This window comes from Hetaerina americana, unplaced genomic scaffold, assembly GCF_022747635.1.
Source record: "Hetaerina americana unplaced genomic scaffold, ioHetAmer1.1.p SCAF_1, whole genome shotgun sequence".
Taxonomy (NCBI): Eukaryota; Metazoa; Arthropoda; class Insecta; order Odonata; family Calopterygidae; genus Hetaerina; species Hetaerina americana.
The window spans coordinates 14,568,192-14,592,420 of record NW_027286069.1 but is presented as its reverse complement, the minus strand read 5'-3'; the positions used below and the strand labels follow the sequence as shown (position 1 = coordinate 14,592,420).

General features: G+C 38.5%; 1 protein-coding gene and 1 non-coding gene across 2 annotated transcripts in view; one reads left to right on the top strand and one right to left on the bottom strand.

Moving 5' to 3' along the window:
- The window catches only part of LOC139696775 (nose resistant to fluoxetine protein 6-like), a 45,172-nt gene that overhangs the window by 10,419 nt on the left and 10,524 nt on the right, over positions 1 to 24,229 (top strand). The window contains exons 4-9 of the mRNA XM_071595612.1: positions 1,512 to 1,736; positions 2,832 to 2,925; positions 7,851 to 8,006; positions 8,913 to 9,078; positions 19,244 to 19,323; positions 22,857 to 22,952. Coding sequence (XP_071451713.1) covers positions 1,512 to 1,736; positions 2,832 to 2,925; positions 7,851 to 8,006; positions 8,913 to 9,078; positions 19,244 to 19,323; positions 22,857 to 22,952 — 817 coding nt within the window. The remainder of the gene's footprint in view (positions 1 to 1,511; positions 1,737 to 2,831; positions 2,926 to 7,850; positions 8,007 to 8,912; positions 9,079 to 19,243; positions 19,324 to 22,856; positions 22,953 to 24,229) is intronic.
- On the bottom strand, positions 2,623 to 2,695 carry TRNAR-UCG (transfer RNA arginine (anticodon UCG)). The gene has a single exon. It is a non-coding gene; the product is annotated as a tRNA-Arg (tRNA).

Below are 24,229 nucleotides of genomic sequence, written 5' to 3'. Positions count from 1 at the left end.
ATGACGACTCGTTCGGTAAGATCTTGTGCTTAGCATGCTTAGTACGCATGCATGGACACACATTGACGAGGATATCAGGGTGAGAGGTGTAACCGGAGATCGAAACTAACGATATAAACTCTTTAAAATTTTTAAATAATATGGAGGATACTCGAAAACTAAAGGTTGACATCAGAATAGCTTTTAAATAAATGTCAATTATACCAGAATGCAAGATGAAGTGCGCTTGAGATACTTCAAACCTTTTATCTAAATTGGCGAAAGTTTCAAACATTGAACAAATATTTTTGTGCGACCCCAGCTAAGTTCTTGAATAGGTTCTTCGGAGAAAATATCCTGATGATGTTTTTCACAAAGTTATAATGCCCTAAATCTAGGGAAAACTGTTGGAGTTGTGGTCAAAACTTGGAGAGGAAAAATACTCGACATTCCAGAATTTTGATGGACAGTAGTCTACACTTTTAGTATCTAATACGACAGTCAAGTGCGTTCCACTTGCGTTCTACACACTACTGCCTTGTGAGGATGAAACTTTTTTCTATGGACTTTAACTACTCTCAAAATATAACTAGTCAACCATATCAGCATGCACATTTTAAGTATTCATAGGACCGAAGCAAAACATTCTGGTTTCCATCGGTCTTAGAAAAACTCAGAAAACAACTCGGAAATTCTTGAAGGAAACGGAGACCCCAGCCATCGTCCATAACAGAGAAGAAAAGGAGAATGAATCCAGACTATATTCGTGAATTTGTAAGAGCCGTTGATGCCGTGTGATTTTCTTCTAGTTTCGATATTTTTGTAAACTTCTATCCTTTTTATCCTCTGAAGTAACAGCATATTTCCACTAGAGATTCATTTTTTTCGACCAATGTTCCGTAAACACTGCTTCATAATCAGATGAAGAGACCATGCATGAATGGACGGCAGCAGTAGCATCTCTTCCATTTCCACTATTTAACTCCTTATCCTTTTCAATTATTTCTCTAAGCTTCCCTTTCTTCATCTCTCCCATTTTCGCTCCTCAGTTTTTTTTTGGTGAAGACCTATTTCGATTTAGCTCAAACCTTAAAGATGGCCGCCAAGACGTTCGTGGGGCCAGACCACGAACTGTCCCCGGAAAATAAATAAAAAAATATGAAGGCTATCATATCCTGGAAGGGGGTTTCTGTGATGGCTCTTTAAATATAACTATATTCAAGCCAATATGTAGGAACTGGTTTTCGACTTGACGTAATGGAACTGCTTAATGATTATAAGAACTGTAAATACTTAGAAATAACACATTAAGATATGTATTGCGCCAATTGCTACTTCTTTAGATCTGCCGAAATCGTAATGATATTTAAAAATATGTCGTTGGCTAAAGCCACGTTGGAATCGTGATCAGGTGGGGCTGTAATTTATACGAAACTTTAAAATTGTTCAAATCACAATTAATAAGCGCACCTAGGGTCTAATAATTACATTTAAGTTAGTGAACCGGTCTATCAACTGTGTTATTCTTTCAGTGGCGTCCGTGTTGCACTGCTTCTCGCTGTCGAGGAACGCGAGAAAAATCCTGAGGGGGTCACGGGTCGTCATGCCGGACGGGCCGGGGGGCGAGGCTGGTCAGAAGGAGGACGCGTGCCGGCAAGGGAGGCAACCGCCCCTCGCCTGCCTTCACGGCCTCCGCTTCTTCTCGCTCGTCTGGGTGATCCTGGGCCACACATGCTACTTCTGCTTCCTCTACTCGGGTGAGTGGAACGAGACCCTGGCGCGCGCGCCACCGAGGGTCATCGGGATAAAGGATCCTAGGGTGGGGAGGCTGGGCTCGTGACGTCATCCTCTCCCCTTGAGCCACTCCCTCTATCCTCCCCTCCACGCACCCCCGTCCCGTCGCTCACATCGACCGACGCCGTGGGACTCCACCCCCACCCCCCCTCACCCCCCGCCCCTACGTTATTCATTCATCAATATGAACTCGGGCGCATCACCCCCAAAGCTCCCTCCACCGTCGCCCCTGGCAACGGGAGATTAACTTTCAATAACTGCGAAAGCATTTAACGCTACGTTATCCAATGACCTCACATGCATCTGGATTACCCGGTACTTAGATTTAATTAAAGGGGTTTGTGTATTTGCATTCCCTTAAGGAAGTTTTCGATGACAAAAAAGCGAGATTTTAGACAAATATTCTCCAGACCGCTGTCAATTAAAGTGGTTTTGTTAAATAAAAGTAATAATATATTTTAATTAATCGAAATAATTAAGTAGGAGGATTGCAAATGTTGCGAGCTTTTTTTGATCAAAATATATTAAAAGCTAAAGTGCAACTCAACAATACTCAGCAGTGTTCTTCTTGCATTAAAAAAATATTGCGTGACGGAGAGTACACGCCGTGAGTGACCTTGGTCATCTGGAAATATATATATCATACGAGCTTTCACTTCAATAGTTCTCACCGAGCAGAAATATGATCTAGCATTATATCCGTCTGAGAAAAGGGTGCCAGAGAAAAATATAGTAGTTTTTGAAATAAAATTAAAAAAGCCTTTCGGACTTCAAAAGCTTAATCAAAGAAAATGAGGACACATTCCGAGTCGAAAAAATGTCTGAGAATCTGGATGCAAAAATTCCAGACGACCGCGACAGGACTCGAACCTGCAATCTTCGGATCCGAAGTCCGACGCCTTATCCATTAGGCCACGCGGTCATGAATGCTTCAGGGGATGATATGGTCTATTGTGTTTATTTTGAACCCCTTCCCGCCCAAATTTAAAATTTAAGGTTTAGTATATTGTTGGCTGATACCGTGAAGTCTTTACTTACTGTGTCTTATTTCTCAACAGATAATAAACACTATCGCGGGGCGGTGGAGAGGGATTTTCTGTTCCACACGGTCGGCAATGGACCCTACGCCGTGGACACCTTCTTCTTCATAAGGTGAAATAATTTTTCTTCTTTCCTGTTGAGTTACATCAAACGCAATACCTTTTGAGCTCAATTACGGGGTATTTTCCACGCCATTATGTTCCATTGAACGGCGTATGATTTCCTTTGTATGTCTTACAACACTGCTCCTTTATTATAATAGTTATCCCCTCTTTACTTTTCTTTTCCATGAGCAAATTGTACCTAGATTCCATAAGTATTGATTGAACACATCCTGATAAAAAAATTATCTCCATGATTTTTCTCCCGGCCTGTCGTTAATGCTAATGCGAAATTTTCTAATTTCAATCCATATTTGAAATTGTGAGTTTATGAATATGAAATTTATTCATTCAAAACCAAAATTTACGTACTTGTCCATTAATGTTTGCTGACGGATATTCGTGTTTGTTTAGCAGTCGAGAAGAGAAAGGATTCTTATTTCTTCAAATCCCGAAATGATCTATGGTACTCTCCGCAGCCAGGGTACACTCGTAAGCGGCGAATTTGCTCAAATTCAATGACGTAACAGCGAGTACAATCTCATTTTCGTGCTGCGAGTCGGGGAAGGGGGAGACAAGTAGTAACCACCTGTGGCATAAGAAGTTGGCGCGAGTTATGCCCCGTCCGCTAGATTTTTTTTATCTTCTCAAATACGGCAGATTATTGGATTCCGGGATGGAATTATCATTACTTGATCTCATGCCGTTTAAGAGGTTTTGGATGGACAAAGACGAAACAACGATGAATTTCTTTGCCTCTCCTAATTAAGCACAACCTGAAATCCGAATCTATAATTAACCCTTCTTCAATTTCGCATAATTCCTTCCTCCCTCCATTCCGTCAAACGTGCATATCAAATTTCTACCCCTTTCTCGCCTGCCTAACGTTCTCACCTCCGTCATAATCTTCAACTTTCCATCCCCTATTAAAAGGCTCTGCAACCACCTTTCATGTCCCCTTTTTATTTATCTCAAAAATAAAAATTCCTCCCACCATAATTATCGCTTATTCATAGTAGGGGATGGAGTATGAAATGCACATTTTTCCCTCGTCTTCCTATCTTCCTCGCAATCACAATTGAGGATTAATGTTCCCCCTTGGATTCTGAAAATCCATTCAACTACAGGAGCGAAAAAATTTCCCACCAAAGACAAAAAAATTCCAAAAACATTAACCACTAGTCTCCGTTTCCTCGCTTCTCTCGGATATAATATTTTGTCATGGATGTCCCTTTACTTTTTTATAATAATTTTTCTTTTGAGATGTGGTTGTGGAGAAGTGTAGAAAAGATAAAATAGACGGAAGGGAAAACAAAAGCGGAAGCACTAGAAGCATGGCGGGAGAGAAGAGAACTTTGTTGGAAGAAATTCAAATGAGGCGGGAAATATGGGTACAGAGCATTTTGATTGACAATTTATGCTGCAGATTGTGAGAGTGGAGGGCATTAAGCAAGTAAGGTAGTGGGAGGAAGAGAATGGCCATGTTGGGCCGAATGAAGGGAGAAAGAAAGTATTTGACATTAAAAAAGAGATTATTTAAGTATGGAGTGTCAAGTTATGTCTCGCTAGGTGAGATTTATTAATATAGTGCAGATAATGCGTCCATCCAAAACCTACCTACAACGGTGATTTATAAATAATAGTAATAATATAATAATTTTCATAAATGCTTTCAGTTTCCCGCCCATAGTACCCCGAATTACTTTAAGTACCCAAGTCGGTAAAGAGAGACAAAAATTAGGTTTAAACCAGCATTGCTCATACATTCTACTCAATGTTTAACTAAATAACCCAAGGGGCATGCGATTGGAGATTTTATACGTTTTTTTTGTTTGGATTTATCTGGAGCTGATAAAAACGATACTTTTTTTGAAACTTCTAGTCTAATTTTTCTATACTCAGTTACGAAAAAATGAGTGAATGAGGACTTTCTTGTCATCACCTTCAAAAACTTGTGGAGATGGAAGACAAATTGATGATCAATTTAAATTTCGGGTTTTAACGTCTTCCGCGGAAAATTGATATGAAAGGTCGTCATAGATTTCAACTTTTTTCTCTACTAATTATTACCATAGCCGGTCAATTTTCCGCCACACTTGAGTTGTGCTCACATGGCAGAACTATTTGGAAATATACAGGACGTAAAAGAAATCATTGAATTCCAGGTCATAGAGTGAAATTCTGTAAAAGTTCACTTAGATTCTACGGATATCCATAAATATTTTACAAAAACTTTTGCAAAAAAAGCGCATTCAAAGAATGTTATCTTTCGAGTACCGATATGCAAATGTTAGTTGCAAAAAGAAACAGAAACCATGGTCTAAGGTCACTTTTTAACGGTTTCGTGAACCACTTTTTCATTTATATTCGTTGTTTATTGTTCAGAAATGCAAGAAATTGATGCAGTGGTATATTTTGCTTGGAGGGTAAAGGAAATGTATTATATGAAATCACACGAAAAATAATACATAATACTATAGTGAGTAAGACTCATTTGATAGCTCACCTGACACTTTCTGCTGTATTAGGTATTTGATTGTCAAAAAGAAATGACGGCTAAATAGCGAAGGACGTTGGAATTCGTATGATATTTTGGTGCTTTGGAGAATGTAATTTGTAGCAGTACTCGGCGGATGAGAAGTCAAAATCGGGTTATAAATGTCTTTTTCCTGAACGAACACCATGGGGATTATTCAAACCCTCTATGATGTCAGCAGTAAAGCTAAAGCTGCTAAGTTATATTTTCTGTCTGAGTAATGGTTTTATAATATGTTTTAGAGTATTTTTAGAGTATAACTAATTTATGAGCATAATTGAAGTTAAACGTATAACGTCGACTTGCCGGGCCGTTTGTGCGGACCACTACGCTAGTACTTTTCATGTGTAGTACCTTCCGTTCAAGAAGTTCCATTTCGGAACAGGCAAATTAAAAACATTCTTATCTATTACCAATATCCGGGACCTACTCCATACAATAACATCTATTCCCTCTTCTCCTAGCGTCCTCTGCTTCTTCTGTCCCTGTCTCGCTCATATTATTTCATGCATGCGCTTATGTTCCAGAGACTTCTGATATTCCTCGTCTCGACATTTATGCGTGAACAGAGGTTTTTTTCACATGGATAGATGAGCGATTATGTGCAAGGATCTTACTTTTTCTAAACCACAATGGATTTCATTGGCTTGGGAAAAAATGGAACAATTCCAGCGTCTGTATTGATTCATTCTCATTATATATCGTATATTATATCCATATCATGAACACCGAATCACTGTCCAAATCACCCTTCTCCGGTAAACTATGTTTTGCGTCATTCACTCTAAATAAAAAAGAAATGGAAGTTGAAGACGTCTATTAAGAACATAACATTATCAGAACATACAATCAAGATTTTATAATAAAACGTTTCTATTATATAGCAAAGCGTCGACCGTCTCACATAATTCACGACCATGAAACATGATTATCGGATCATTTCCTAATTCCAAAGCTATCTGCAGACAAATGAGCTTTTGGTTAAACAGGTTTAACTGTCGCTTCACAACATCACCCATCACTTTCTCGGTCGACCACTTCTTCTCAGTCCATTCAAACACCTTTTTTTTATAACTGTTTCGTGAATCAATTCTCATCAATCCCTCCCTTATGATGAAATCAGCGAGGTGTAATTCTTTCATATTTGTCATGTTTTCATATTACTGGTGAGTCTAATCCTCATTCTTTCATGACCCACTCATTCTTCGCTCTATCTTCCCTCTTTGTACCACAAATATTGCTCAAATACGTATAACCCACCTTATTTACTCGAAAAGTATGCTTACCCTTGAATTCCAAAGTTACGCTCCCATGCAATACGAATAGAATGAAAGGAATGGAGTCTTTAGACTGAGACTGCAATGTCAGATAAAAATTCGTAGCAGTAGTATTTGTACTAGGGGAGGTAACCTACCACTAAAGTCACTTGCGCATTGGGGATAAGTAGGTAATTCGGTAGGGTTACAGGATTTAGACGAAGGATGGAGAGGAATCCAGTGACGGAATTAGCCTACTGTTAATTATTTTAGCCCCATGACATCCACACGTTAACGTCCTCTCCAGCAGAGAGAGTGCTCCACTGGAACTGCTCTCCACATGACAACCCATATAGGGATTGGGATACCACTGAAAAATCTTGCCGCGTGCGGGATTCATACCCGAATTCCTTGGGTAGGAAGTGAGTACATTAGCCACTGCATAATATCAATCCTCTGAAAAAAATCCATTCGTGAATGCCTGTATAATTTCCTATCCAATCCAATTTTATTCCATTTTCTTCCTCATTGATGTGATATTTCCTGATATAATATATGCATTATTGAATTTTCCATTTTCAAAAATCATATTTATTTAATGACTCTCCAAACAGTAATAAAAAATTATATTATTAATCTGGAGTATGTTAGCCTTTTACCGACCCATTTATTTTAACATTCCTCAAGTCTCCTTTTCTTCGATTTTTGTTAACAGATATTCGATTAGTGTCCATTTCATTTGATTTCTGTCTCTTAGAAGCGCATTTAATTTCCTTAAGTATGAGTGAGATGGTTCATTTCTCCACCTCCTATCTAGGACACGGGAGACCACCAATCAAATTATAGCAATCCGTCCGTTGAAGTTCGCACTGCCGCCAAAATTTACTTAAGAATAGTCTCGATGCCAAAGGAAGTACAGTCTGTCCTACTCTGGTTCTTGTTCCTGATTCCTGCCTGGCCCCTAATTATCACCGAGTCTATGTTCTCTTGTTCAGCAGTCGTGCCCCTCCGCGAGCGATGTTCACGAGGGATCGGCCGAATTCGCAATACTTTCTAACAGCGTGAAAGCGCCGAGAGATTATCGTTTGGCCATTAATTTTAATAAATTTGCTGAGAGGCAATTTCGTATTCTCCTCCCTTCAGTGGCCTCCTGGTCTCTTTCCTCTACTTCCGGTCTGCAGCGGCGGCGGCTAGGGAGGTCGCCACCATAACTCCGACGATGACGATAACCAGCGTGACGCTACCCTTCAGCAAGCGGGCCAAGCAGTTCTTATACCTGATAGCCTATAGAGTGGTCAGGTGAGTCACCGAGTAATAAAAAATACTTCTCTTTAATTGTCCAATTGATTCTGGAGGCATTTCTGCCCGTGGGATGAGGTTTGATCTTCAGCTGTCTCCAAAGGGGATCCCAATGAACGAAATGAAAATATCAAACTCTTGAAAAATTGCTCTAAAAATTGGAAAAAATCCTTTGACATACTTAAAAAGCAGATTCGTCGAGAAAAAAGCCTTTAGAGACAAAGAAAATTTTAAGTGCAGGATATTGTCATTTAAATTGAAATTGTACAATATTTGCTTTCCCTGTTTTGACAAATCTTTGTGATAAAACAGCCATAAAGGTCACAGTGACCGCACAGACTTAGCTTCACTCATAATAGCAGCCTAAAATTAGTTTTCTTAGTCCCCTAAAATAATAACTCTATGCCCAGACGCAAATGAAGTAGAGTGAGGTATATGAATATTTATACATCTCCATGTACTTCATTCCTTTACATAATATAAATTATTCGAACGAACATAATATAAATTATATTATGAAATAAATATACATTTGAGTTTTTGCATGAGATAAACTCAGCATAATTGTTCAATGACCACATACCAAGCGATGAGGTGTGCTACTGATCTCATTATTTAAAAATTCCAACTCCGGTGTATTGAGAAGGATTTGGTGTTTTCCTGGCGTATGCTCACTATGGGTTCTTCTCGGAATTTTATCGGGTGATGTTCTGCGTTTTGTATTGATACGGACGTTTCAGCGTACGATTCATCCATCATCTTCAGGTCTGAATAAATATGATGGACCAGTCATCCGTTGAAACGTCGGTACCAATGCGGAACATAACCCAGTGGAAATCCCGAGAACAATGCATCATCCGACACCGGTGTTGTTTCAAATGATCAAATGCATCCCATTCGGCACAGGTTGACTCCGCCGTACCTCTTCGTCATCGGATTGGTGGAGTTGACGATGAAAAGTTTTCGTTCAGAGTCCGTTTTCGAGCCACCAACAGACGACGATTTCAACTGCCCCAATTATTGGTGGAGGAACGCCTTCTACGTCAACACGCTGTATCCAGTCAAGGAGATGGTGAGTGCTAAGATTACGACCTCCTATTCCATTGGTCTGCGAAGTAAGCTTATCGGTAGTCTGGCAAAATAAATTAATAAACATTCTGACAAGCTGGATCATTATGAGAAACTACATTGAAAAAACAGTGCCTGGCGGTTAAAGAAATCGGAAATATGCATGGATATAATATCCATGATTCTTGAAACGAGTGCAGTAACGAAAAGTGGTCCCAGTTACCGGAAGAGAATACTACTCGATACGAAGTAATTGACTCGTACACGTGATTGACATCATTACTTAGTATAATTGATGGTTTCTGGCGTAACTTTATGGAACCGATTCATTATAAATAAATGAAAGGACTAACTTTGTAATTCCACACGAACGATTTATTCACACGACCCGGGTTTCGAAGTAAAACTTCATCATCACTGCTCACCTGATGATGAAGTTTTACTTCGAAACCCGAGTCGTGTGAATAAATCGTTAGTGTGGAACTACAAAGTTAGTCCTTTCATTTATTTATAATCATTACTTAGCTTTAAAAAAAATTGCATAAATACGTTGACAGGATGTATGGGGGAAATTGATGAAATTTGATGGTGTACTCACTGTTTAATAGTCCTTGGTCGAGGAGCAACTGAGACGATTAAGTGATCCATTTTCAAAATCGAGTATTTAGTGACAGACAGATATGATTCCCAGTCACCAGAACGGCTGAATAATAACGTTCAGCGGCATAAATACCCCATTCCATTTGTTGGGACTGTTCTGAGCTCCTATATGGCATGAATAATATTTATTTCCATCCTAAACTAGACACCGACGAACGTTTTTTAATTGACTTGAAGCATGATGATAATTACTCCCAGCCAAAACCTCTCGCAATATACCAAAATGTATTTTATTTATTTATTTATTTATTTGGGATACATTGCTGTTAGGCGATAAGCCGGGTGGCAATGACATGATATAACAAACAGTAGTCATTCTTAAAACATATCACAGTGTCATTAAATAGTCGCCATTAAATAGTGTCATTTAACAATCCCATCATGTATACCTTTTACATTCACGCCTAAATGATTTAATGCTTTTGGGTAAGGGCTTAAAGAGTTCATCAGGCAGCTGGTTCCACTCTTTGATTCCCATATTTAGGAACGAAAACTTGGCGGTGTTTGTCCTTTGGGGCATGTATTTGATTTTAAGCGGGTGATCATTCCTGCCGAGATAACATGGCTTATTTACACTCTCGTTCAGTTCTTTCCAGCCTCCGTCAGCTTTCAATATTTTAAAAATGGCACACAGTCTATTCAGCTTCCGTCTGTTCTTTAGTGACCCCCATCCTAGTGAGCCTAGCATGTCACTTACACTGTCGGTCTGCCTATGTCGCCCTAAAACGTACCTGGCAGCCTTCCTTTGCACTGCTTCTAATTTTTTCACATGCCCTATTTCAAAGGGATCCCATACTGTGGTCGCATATTCGACAATAGGCCTTACAATTGTTTTGTAGGCCAATTCTTTAGTTGATTTAGTGCTTCCTTTGAGGCTCCGCATGACCCAGTGGAGCGATTTAAAGGCCTTGCCTACCACATAATCTGTGTGAAGTCCCCACCCTAAGTCTTTACTTAGGTGCACCCCTAGATATTTACAATTATCTTTTGTTACAATCGTTTCTCCCATTATTTTATATACCCTTCCCTCACCTGCCTTCCTTTTGGAGAATGAGATGTGGATAGTTTTTGCAATGTTTATCTCCATTTTGTTGATTTTGATCCAATTAGCCACGTTATCTATGTCACCCTGCAGAACGTCGCGATCACTGCTGCTGCTGATTTCCCTATAGAGTATACAGTCATCAGCGAACAATCGTATTTTGGAATTGACACATTCCGCAAGGTCATTCACGTAACAAAGAAACAGAGGAGGACCAAGCACGCTACCCTGAGGTACTCCGGATGTGACGCGGGTTTCTTCTGAGATTTTGTGCCCAACACGAACCTGCTGGGTTCTATCTTGTAGGAAGGCCTTCGTCCATAGTAGTACTCTTTTATCAATATTTAGTTTTCCAATTTTATCTAACAATCTGTCATGGGGAACCCTGTCGAAGGCTTTTGAGAAGTCGAGTATAACTGCATCTATTTCTTTACCTTTGTCTAAGCAGTCTGATATTTCCTGGCAGAGTCCAAGTAGTTGGGTTTCGCATGAGTACCCTTTGCGAAAGCCATGTTGGTATTTAAATAGCCAGTCCTTATCCTCCCAGAAGTCACGTAGATATTTTGCGACCTTCTTCTCCATTAGTTTACAGGTTACAGACGTTAGGCTAATCGGGCGATAGTTCTCTACACTGCTATTGGTCCCACCCTTAAAAATTGGTATTACATAAGCCTTCCTCCAATCATCGGGGATTTGATGATTATTTAACGTAATGTTAAAAATGGTGCGCAGATACGGTATCATTGCCTCTGACCCTAATTTGAGTGCGTCTCCAGAGATGTTGTCAGGGCCAATCGATTTGTTGACTTTAAGCTTTTTTACTTTGTCCATAACTTCGCGGTCACAGATCTTCATATACTTAGGAATAACAATATTACTCTTTGAAGGTGTGATGACTAGTTCACCCGGACATAATACGTTCTCCCCTTCACAAACATGAAAAACACGTGGGGGTAGGTTTCCACTGAAATCCTTGCTAAACACACTTCCATACCACTTGTTGAGCTCATTTGCTTTCCCTTCATCATCTGTTATAATGTCGCCCCCTTGGGTTTGGATCACGCCTACCTTCACCTGGCTGTTTTTTCGTCTTCTTAAGTATTTGTAAAATTTATTTGTATCGTTTTTAGTGAGAATGTTCACTAAGTATTCTTCTTTTGCTACCCTCTTTTCCCTATTCAGTTCTTTTACTATCGATTTATATTTGCACAGATATGGGTTCCCATACTTGATCATAGAGTGACTCCTCCTAGCCTTTCTCTTTAGTTTTTTTATTGCGCAGTTATAGTACTCGGGGTCGGTGTTACTTTTGAGAGTCATTTTTGGAACGAATTTTTCCAGCCCTTCGTTGACAATGTCTTTGAAACTGTTCCAGATGTCGTTTACAGTTCCCCCTGTACAAGCCCAGTCCTGAAAACGTTCCTTCAACAAGGTACGAAACCCATTGCTATCTCCTTTGCTGTATCTCCACACCGAATTTCTTACTACCCTATTCTCGGGTACCCGGAATTCCCATTGAATATTGATACATACCGCTGAGTGGTCGCTTATACCAGGAATTACCTCTCCTTCCGAGAACATATTGTATGGTCTAGCTAGAAACACATCAAGGATGTTCCCCTCCCTTGTGGGCTTGTTTACAACTTGGGTAAAACCCTCTCTTTGAATGAGACGATTAGCGAGCTCTTGGGCTTTGCCACCTCTTGCCGTGGGGCCACTCCAATGAACGTTGGGGAGGTTAAGGTCCCCCGCTATTAGGGTTCGACTACCTGGGTTTTCCGCGCACGAGGCGGCAAGGGCCTCTATTACCTGGAGGCCATCGGTGGGTTTTCTATAAACGGCAATGATGTTTAAGAAGTTTTTGTTATTCTCGCTTAATAATTTTACGCAGATCATTTCATGGTCCTTATCGGACCATTCTAGTACATTACGAAGGCCTTCCTTAACGCAGATAAAAACACCCCCTCCTCTCGTATCTCGGTCTCGGCGGTATATTGTAAAGCCTTTCGGAAAGATTTCATTCGAGAAGACGTCACTACTCAACCAAGATTCCGTTCCTATTACAATGTCAGCCTCGCTGACCTCAACCAAGGTCTGAAAATCATCCCGCTTATTGATTATGCTGCGACAGTTGACCTGAAGAACTTTTAAGCCCTTACCTTGCATGAACCCATTACTGCCTGGTATGTCACTTCCTGGGTCGGCATTTGGCTCAACTCCGCTCTCTTTGCAGGTCCGGTGAACATCTCTGGTTTCCTTTAGTAGTTTCCCCGTTTGGTGATCTTCTCTACAACTTCGTTTAACAATTCCGCGAATAAAAATGATCCTTTTCTATTCAACTGAATACCATCCCGTCCCAGGTGATAGTCACTTATTCGACAATTAGGATCAATGAAGGTAACCCCCATTTTGTCACACACCCATTCTATGCCTTCATTTACGTATCTGATTCTTTTGTAGTTCACGTCTCTTCTTTGAATAATACCTGTCACTACAATTTTTGCATTACTAAACTTTGATTTGGCAGCGGTACACAGGTCCCATATATAACCGGTTACGTGGTCATCAGATTTGGCACTTTTGATGTCTTTGGATCCAACATGTAAAATCACTACTTTTTCTTCTCCACGACTACTCATGTTATCGATTTGCCTCTCCAATTGTTCCGTTCCAATACCCGGAAAACACTGAACGGAGGCTCCCTTCCTTCTGCAATGGTCTCCGGCAAAACGTATAAGGGAATCCCCGATTATCATCGCCTGGGGTGCTCCCGAACGTCCGCCATTCGCCGGGCTGGCCGCCTCCTTCGCTCCGCCGTTGGCCCCTCCGCCGTCTCTCCTTTCTCGCTTGCTTCCACTCTTCGTACGCGGCGATCTCCACTCCGCCGCGGCGGCTCGTAACCTCTCATTTTCGGCAGTAAGAGATTTAATTCTCTTATTCGATTCCTCCGACTCGGCCCGCAGCTCAGCAATGGTGATTTCCCTCTCCTTCAAGAGTCTCCGGCCCCTCTGAATGTCGCAATCACAGCACTTCCATTCCTCTTTTACACAATCCTCCAGCTTGGATTTAGTACATTTAAAATGGTACCAGCAGCTGCATGCTTGGCACTGGACTCCATTTTTCAGTTTTTTACTGCACACTATGCATTTAACTTCAACAGCGCTTCCCTTACCCATTGCACCTCGCTCTGGGTCCCACGTACGGATGCTTTCACTACGGGAGGAGCGGTGAACACGACCTTTCTCCTCGGCTGACCAAGGAGGAATCCAAGAAGGGTATTCACGTTTCATTCTTGAAACGAAAATTCAAGAATTTAAAGATACATGATATTTTAAATCACAGATGAGAAATTTAAAAATATAAAAATGGGCAATCGCCTTTTTGTTTTTGGTGGTCACCAGCATTTTCGTCGATTGAAGTCTGCCATGCCCTTATGCCAATGAAAACTTTGGGCCCCATAAACTAAGAAAACAGTGAAAGTCTTCTTTTGTTACGTGTGTTATTCATGTGTAATGCGCTATTCAATAAGTACATAAAAAGTTAAAAGGCAGAGGTAAATAATTAGGCTAAATCATAAGAAGATATAATTACTATATCCTAAAAAAATCAGAAGAATATTTTTAAAATTAAAGTAAGAGGCATATTTATATGAGCACGCATAAGATATCCAATAAATGAGCAGTGTTTGAGATGAAAATTTTCCAAACAGTTAGGCAATCAAGAAGCGGATTTCCTTGGCAGAAAAATTATTCATAAAGAAGCGGGAATCGATTATAGGTACCTGAAAGATAGACTTACTGAAAATATTAAGACTTTGAGTTGAGTTTTTGATGTGGTGCTTAGCATTGTAAGGTTCTTAAACCCCCGACTGCGAAGAAAGAGTGAAAGGTGAATGGAGGTTTTTGAAATGCGTAATAAATTAAAGTGGAGAAAATATGCCTATAAAATATATGTCAACAAAGCTGTGTCATATATGCAATGGTGAGGGGGAAGTTGGGTAAAATTTAAAAGTCATGGAATAACTTGATGGGTGATTTATTTTAGCAGGGGAATTTTGAAAGTTGCGTCAGAGTCATGCCACTGTTTCTTTTAGTCCCGCACGTAATCACAGTCTCCATCACAACCCAGAATTCCGTCTCTCCATCTACAATCGATTTTCATTTCACAGAATTCCACCCATTTAAGTCCTTGGTCTCTCAACTTCCTTCATACACCGTTTTCAATTCCTTCCCTGAATTCATTTAAGCTAATAACTCACCCCTCTACGATGTCTCCTCGCTTAAATAGCCCCTTTCATTTCATGTATTTCATTTGACCTCAATAACTGTTGAATTGTTTTTCATCATTGTTGCAATGGATATTGATTTATTGAGTTCCAGCATAAGAAGCGAGCTTCTCCATGGGTTTTAACTAATCACCAATGCATTGAAAAATTCTGCGCATTTTGTTGCGGTTGCATTTACTAAAATTGTTGCACAATCACATTGCACCAGTCGGCCATCCTTCACCAATGTTTCAATGAAAATATCCTCTTGAGAGAATGATGTCACACCGTTATAAATGACGCATTGTATTACTCTAATGAGTTACACAGCCAATTAATTCACTGACCAAAAAGTCACAAAAGTCAATACTGCCTCTGAATAGAGATGAAACATATAGGTACGTTCAGGATTCAACCCAGCGGCCATAAGGTCAGAAGATGAGACGTATATGCCATCCAGGGAGGAAAGAGTTTTGGGAGACAGTTTAAGAGAAAAATAAATAAATTTTAGTGATCTTAAATGATATTTTTGACATATATTTCCGATATCTGGGGTCCTCAGAATTAATCAGCCGCAAGAGATGCCAGATTAGTAACTGCTCACTAATTAGTATTCTACCTGAGAAGTACGTCCAGATTTCAGGTGCATCCAGATACGAGTGTGCCGATTCCTTTAAAGGTACACCTATATGAAGGTATAAAAATTCCTCAATTGTAGGTTTATCCATATATGGGTGTACCGATTCCCCTAAAGGTGTACCAATCTATGGATGTGCCTGTAGATCTACCTAACTGTAGTTAGACGAGTTAGAATAACTAGACAAATTCAAAGAGCTGCGGAAGATGCCGCGAAAGTAACTTTTTAACAGAATAACCCACTAGTATGCTGTTAAGTACATAAATTTCAAAGTTTAAAAATCCTTCTGCTTGACCGGGATCCAAGTGAAGATGAACGAATTTAGCTCTTTGAATTACTTCATTTTAAGAATAACTCGAGTTGAGATGGATAGCTGTATCCGAATATACCTATTACAGAAAAGGGATTTTGAACAGGATTCGTGGGAGATAAAACTTGATGGGCATAATAAAATATTTATATTCTCATTATTCCCAAATATTTGCTCGGTCAGGGTAAAAGGAATTTGAGTTAAGAGTAATTTATTCAGAAGTCTAGAACTATACGTATAACGAGCTCGTAGCTTCAGGGACCCTACCGAACCCGGCAACTTATGCTAATTACCATTAACAGTAATATGCCTATAGATATTATTTACAGTAATCTACCTATAAAGGTAGATTTTGGATGGATCCAGGGAATGAGAATGATTGCGCTTTCATAAGCTCCGATTAACACGACACTAAATACCTTAACACCCCACATGACAATAAGCCATTTTATAACTTCTCATACTTTCTACTTCCTTACATTCCGTTCAACATTCAAAATCTTTCACCTACTCATCCTATCATGCTTCCCTCAACCGCAGTCTTCAACATATTCCATTACTCCTCAATACTCCCTTCATCCGCTTTTCCTGACTTCGATTTTCTCCCGAAAACTTTCTCACTTCCCCTATCATGACAAGCATTTCTTTGTTTTTTTTCCTGATAGCCTTTTTATTTTTTTCCATTCCTTTAGTCTACCCTTTCGATAAATTACTCATGAAAAAATCCATGAAATTAATGAAGGGCTTTCGTAAGGACATTCAGTTGGTAGAGACATCAATGAATCTGTGCATGTGCCAGCATCATCTTCCTTAACAGATTCAAACTTACCCTTCCCTCCTTGATTTTTATTCGCGTTAACCATGCTCGCATTGATGCTAGCATGTGGTCTACGAATGGATTATCATCAATCTTCCCAAAAAATAATACACCGTCCTGCGAATGAGGAGTGCCAATATGTCAAGCTCTCTCTATTCGTCGAAACGAAGGCCCCAACTCTTCCGCTCCAGGAACGAGTTCCGTTTGTTGCTGGTTGCATGCAAACAAGGATACAGTTTCTGTATGCCATTACAGTTACTTTCATTGCGACCGTCGCGTCATCTGGGTGACTTAAATTTATTTTGTCTGCCGTTTATAGGTGTGGACTATTTTTCTCATTCATATGAATGCGCAGATGAAATCTATTCGCTGAAATACATTACACCTTAACGGCCGCAATTTGATGGAATAAGTCGAAGTGTGCGATATTCATGTTCCAGTATCGGCCATCAAGATACGTTATAAAAATATTGAGGTGACGATGAAATCGGGCGTATAAAGCAAAATCGAACATTTCGCATTTCGATTATTTGATATCATCCCTTTTCCCGCTTAGGTACTGTCAGAAAATTCTTAAATTCTCGGTCCATGATATTTGTGGACTACAGTGTATCCTTCGTCGAGAGTTGTTTATTGGAAATATCGACTTTTTATTCGAGCCTTTCTTCCTTCACCTTACAAAATTGCTGTTCTTATTTTCTATCTTTATTAAACGACACACATGACCGCAGGAACTATTTACTTTGGTACTCAAACTACCAGCAATTAGTTTGACATGTCATACATTGTAAATTAATAAATCTGCATTAGGGTATGATGGGTAGCGGACCCAAAAAAACCTCTAAGGGAAGGGGGGAGGCATATTCATGTATCCTTTCCGTATTCATTGAACCGTTTTCTCCATCCTCCAACACGTTTATCGCCAATGCCGTCTTATCTCCCCAGAAAGTAAATGAAACTCTCAGATTCACCATTTGTTAATGTTTTACAAAACAATTTTACATTTTTTTAAATACAGTTGTTCTTGATGATTTTTGCATGCATACGTCTCTGATTCTGTTTTATTTTGTGTGTGCCACTATGTAGAGGCAATATTTGCATTGGGAAAATTGTTCTAAATAAATAAATGTAAAAATATAATGAAAACATTTTTTCTACACATAAAACTGAAATGCATGTAAACTTTTTAACTGATCGCACTAAATAAAAGACCGTATTGCACCCTTAATTACGAAAAACGTTCTATTTATGAGATCAACTATTTCATCTTTAGTACTGGGAGTGGGAGAAAGTTGTGGTTGAGCTTAAAATACGTGGTTACTCTTTATTAACGTAATACATAGATGGAATACATTCCATAAACGGTACACAGGTTTTGCATAGCTGCTGCTAGATTAAGTGCATTCTCATTACTTAAAATGGCGTTGTTTGGTGTAAAATAATAGCGTGTAATTATCCGTTTTCTCCATTCGTCTGGCTAAACACCCATCCAAAATCGTCGTTCCAATTGAGTGAGACAGTATAGTGATGGAGATGTGTATGAAATATGTGTTCGCGGGTGCGTCAGTTCAAAGAAAGCCGAACCTCGTGTGACAACGAACCCTAGAAGTCTCGGTCTAGGACCATCTGCCATTTGCCGTGGGCCAGAGGGACCCCTTTAAAAGCATCCTCGAAGGCCATCAGATTATGATATCGAACTCGTGAAAAATATGTTCCTCTTCATGGAGATTGTCTTGAGAATTCGCATAAATGTCAACTTTCCGGCATTGCTGTCGCTCAGAAAAAAACAAGACTTTGAAACGTGTACCACCTCGTAGATAATTTTAGGGTCTATAAATAGCAGGTATTCAAATTTAGTGTGGGGTGTATTAATGATATTAATTTTAAACTTTTCAAATGCCACAAATATTCCGTAATGTAATGACCATGGCTCCCAAACTCATCTGCCTCTGGGTACGATTGTGAGCATACGATAAACATTGACATTTAATGGATATAATAGGAAAGAAAATTGTTTATTGATTAATTCCAATCTTAAATAATTAAACATTTTATTTACGAGGCAACAAAGAGGACTTTTAATTTACATCTTGAAAACGTTTCATGCCCCCATAACCATACTTCCTCGCCTATTAGTATAATCACCAGGGTTTCATAGGACATTTTACCACTGTAACTGTAAAAATTTACGATACTTTACAAGTAAGTAAATTCGGAGAAATCATTAAGCCATTAAGTAATATGAGGGACTATACGTAATAAACAGATGGTGATTAATTTTCCCGACGAATGACGAAGAAAAACAATGACTTTTGATTTCAACCAAAACATTGAAGTTTTATTGTTATCCTACAGGTTATAAAGAAAGAAATATTTTCTGATGATATTATTTATCTCTATCTGGTATTCACTTGGAAATTTCATTCTCTTTTCTTGCAGTGCATGATGTGGAGTTGGTACATTTCGGATGACACTCAGTTCTTCATGATTGGCCTTTTCCTTGTGATGTTTGCCTCAAGGTAAAACCTGGAAATTTACTTTTCGACTATTTGAATTTTTTTTACTTTTTTAAATCTTAAACTATATAAATGTATACATACCATTAATTATATACACATGCATATATATATATATATATATATATATATATATATATATATATATATATATATTTATTTATTTATTTATTTATTTATTTATTTATTTATTTATTTATTTATTTATTTATTTATTTATTTATTTATTTATTTATTTATTTATTTATTTATTTATTTATTTATTTATTTATTTATTTATTTATTTATTTATTTATTTATTTATTTATTTATTTGCCATTAATGACGAGTACTCTTAAACGAAACGTCGAAGAAAATATTTTTAAACACTTAAATGCATTGCTTAGCGGTACAGAGTTCGAAAGCCCTGTCTGAGAGAAGGTGAGTAATACAGAAATTAGAGGCTTCGACGATGCGAACTTGGAGTACTTAGGAGAAAGTAATTTGAACCAAGAAGTAGAAAACCATGATTTTTAACATTATACTGACAAGTCGCAGGGCGGAAAAAAGGTCGCTTCTTCGCCTGTATTCATCCCAAGTTAAATATTTCATATTTATAGAGCACAAGTATTTTTTATCTCCACATCATACACTCCATGCATCATTCGGACTTGCCCTTAAATACGACTTCTTCAGTGAGTAATCGTCCAGCGCAAATCGAAGTAAAGAAAATAAATGGAAGTAGAGGTATGAGATAGGAATTGGGCTACTTAAGGCAATGATGAAACGGTTATGCTGGATAAGGGGGAAAGAGGGAGGCTGAGAATCATTCATTTTGAACAGCATGAAGGAAAGTAGAGCGTATTAGGAGCTGAAGAGGGAGAAATAATGTGTTGAAAATGGATTGCGCGCACTCCTTGGAGGCACGACCCTCTAACGGAGAAAGTCTTCTGGGGAAAAGTGAACGGGAGGAAGTACAGATCAGGTACATTGAAAAAGTAACGATAGACGTCAGAGAGAAGAAATATGTTGACATGAAGAGGTTAGTGAGTTAAATAATATGAAGAAGAGCTGCTTCGAAGCAATATTAGGATTGATGACCGGTAATGGTGATGATGATGAAGTGAATTGTAGGTCGGGAGGAAGGGTTTTAGGGGTCGCTCAAATTATACCCAAAATCGATGGGTCCCCTGAGATAATGAGTGTGTTAGAATGATGATGGCTATTTAAGAAAATCTGATCGCTGTTCTTGAAAATCGACGGGAGATGAATTGATAACTATCTGTTAACTGCTGATAATAAAAATTTACTTGAATTGTTAGTACGCGATAATATCAGAACAGAAACCTTTGAGTGTTCCTTATATTATCTACGTTTTAGGAACAATATAAAGAGTTGGCATGGATTTAACCCAATTTCATTTTTTCGTAAATTTATTGAGAATACCAGGGCCATAAAAATAGAAAAGATGTCGATGAGGACAAAAGGAAGTAGAATCTTACTAATGGAGAGGATCCTAATAATTTAAAAAACAGATTTTTTAACTAATACGGCTTTCATAAGAATTTAAAGTTTAATCTATTGAAAAATCATACTGAAATAATGGGAAACGTGGAAACCAGGCTACTCATTTCGTTATCTGCAAAATAAACAAAATGCAAATGTTCAATAGATCTTCATTTAAAATAGAATTACGATTGTGAAAATATCTCAATAAATTGAGAGCATCACATTTCTAGTTGTTAGTTCTGAAGTTGTTCGTTTCATTCTGCATTAGTAATTCTATATTCTAGCACAGAATATAACTAGGTTGGTCTATGCGCGCGAAAAAACGCATTCACTGCGGAGCATTCAGAATATATTGTGTACCAGATCAGCTACTTTCCCAGCTTTTCTTGGGATCTTCACTAGGATCGTCTTTCAGCCTTGAGGAAGATAGACGAATCTGCCCCCGGAACGTCGGCAGCAATGCGGAATAAATTGAACTGTCGTTCTTGCCGAACCCTATTTTTCATGTCTATGGGATGATTAGATTTGTCGAAACAAATTCTATGTAGAAGTCGCATATTCTCCGTAAATATGACCTAAATTGAACCTTATTTCACTTTTCGAGCACCATTAATTTTATTTACCTGTTGTGCGCTTTCAGAAACATGAATTCAGACTTAAAGTAAAATAAAAATTTTATCCCTCAACCCCTGGAAAGGTTTCATTTGGAACTTCGAAAAATAGGTTCAAGTGCATTATGTAGTAATAATCATAGAGTGATCGTTTAGATTTCTAACATTAAACTGGCAATTTATGTAATTGTCTTTCCGGTTACTGGTCATTCCGCTCCACTGGTCTCCTATACTTCATTTTAAACCTCTGAATAATTTTTACGCTGAACAAACAAAATCAGTGGGTTACTACCTCGAGAAAGGATACTCAGTTATAGCTTAAGTAATTAGCTTTCTAGGGAGAAATGATATTTTAATAAGGATGTATCAAAGAGTATAGTTTTCAGAACAAGAATATTCTTAAATGGTGCATTGACGCAATGCTCATTTTCATCTAAATATAACGATAGAAAACTCTCTGCCCCGACTGTCAGAGGGACTAGTAATTTGAATTTGCTCCTTATGCAATGTGAATGAAATCATATCGAACTGTGGAGAAAATGATCATATTCATTCTCCAAGAAACTTTTAACAAGCATAAAATGTATAAACCTTGTCAGTAAAATTAAGAATACAAAGTATCTTTCCACTGTCCTTTATTTGCGTACAACCGGTTTCAACGCTCAAGCGTCATCATCAGGTTTTAGAACTTGTGACCTCAAGCAATCACACTTCGCCAAACATCTATGGGAAGAAAACCATGGGAGTTATTTCAACCCGGAACTGTTACACAAGAGTGAAAAAGGAATGAGGATGGACAAAAATTCTTTTCTATCTTTAAGAAGATACTTTGTATTCTTAATTTTATTAAAATGAATTTCCACAAGGTTGAGCCGGGAACAATTGAATATATAAACCTTGTTATTATTTCCATGTATTTCATGTTATAATGGAGTTATACCAGCAACATGGAAATTGTTTTGTGTGAAGAAAAAATCATATTTTCACTTGACAAGAATAGCTACAACGATTAATGTGTTTAATGAACAGACATTTTTCATCACTGCATTCATCGGACCATGTAGATTAAACAAAAAAATTGAGTAGTAAAAAATAGTAAAAATAAATAATAATGAATAAAAATAATAGTGTTAGCAGTTAAAACAGAATAAGCTCGAGGTGGTTAGTTAAATGTCACTGGTTTCTTTAATTGCTGCTCCTGCTAAATTTAAGCGAATGAACGACGCTCTCGTGCTAACCAAACCTCGTGCTTTATTATTTTCTAACAAATGAAGATGAAAAAAAGCAACTCACTTATCAAGGAAGTAATAAAGCCATGATCATTTATATACCACTAGATGGGTACATCATGCTTCTCACATTAAAAAGAAACACGAAATCGGTTAAGATTAAGATCCTACTTAGAAAACTAACGGAAATCATTCAACTCTCTTCCAGTCATTTTAAATGGGCCGCCTTCACGGCCGGAAGTATTCTCCTCACCTCATGGTTAACAACTGCCTTCATCGCACTAGACTACGACTACATGCCTAGGTAAGCACATTTATTATATTTTTAATTTATCACGCAAACCTGTTAACAATGCCGGAGATTTTTTTCCTTAGGAAATAACCAGTAATGGCCGACAGTATCGTAAAGATTGTTGGCAGCTTTCCGAAGATTGTTGGCGTTGATTAAATGCTACATGCTGCATGAAATCGTGTAAAAGTGCGCAATAATAGCTCTCAAAAAATTTACATCAAGGCCGAGCCCATTCTCAGAGACTTTTTACCCGAAAAGGTTAACTTGCTCTGGGTCTCGCTGATGGGTTTGGCTTTGGATCTGCCATGAATTTGAATGAGCAGGTTATTTACTCGGGAGCTGGGCGTAATTTGGTCTGTTGCGGGATGTTACTACGCTTCGTACTATCCGAATGCATCAGAGATAATGTTTCAAGCTTTTTCTTCAAAAATGTCAGCTATTTCAATATACTTCTGCAGATACAAATATATTTTCTCGTCTCAATTGGATAGGTTGGTTTTGATGTATTAAATAACTGAACTATCATCTGATAACTCTTTTTTTTTAGTTTTTTGCGGTGTTTTCGTCTTTTACGGTGGAAACGGTAGCGCGGGCGATAAAAAAATATTGGAAGAGGCGTTTCTTCAGATACGCGCAAGCGGGAGTTCCCCCGAAAGCTGCCGGGAGCCTTTTGTCTCCCTGAAAAATGAGTTTACCACGTCGATTCGCTTTGCCCGTAGCCAGCTTTATCAAACCAAGTGCTTCCTTTTAACCTGCCTCAAGCTTCTTCCTACCAATTTTTTCGCTCCACCTACCTATTACGCATTGGGTAAATGATCGTTATCTTTACGGGAAAAGTCTGCTACATCCATGCACGCTTAGAGAGATCTAGGTGGTTGATAGAGTGGATGTCTCAAGCTAATCTTTTCGAAATTTGAGCATGAGATGGGCTCATATTTCGAGCGTTCAATTTTTTTATGGAATCACGTCGAATAAATAATTCTTTATAATCATTATTAGTTGAAATCACTTCGCACAATTTTAGACGGAATCAAAAATAATATTTCTTCTCTGTTGTCGCAATGGCGCTGTACTATTATTACGCTTGCTCCTTTCAACAGAGAAGTTTTGACGAGATGATGCTGACCAATGTGAATTTAAAGCGTACAAAACTGGTTACTTAATGCCACCTTGGTGTTATCGAAGTAAGAAATGAAAATATCATCAAGACTCGTTGTTTAAAAAAACTTCTAAAGTCATAAGGTTTCTAGGTCTTAAGGACATTTGTACTTCAGTATGAAATCAAATAA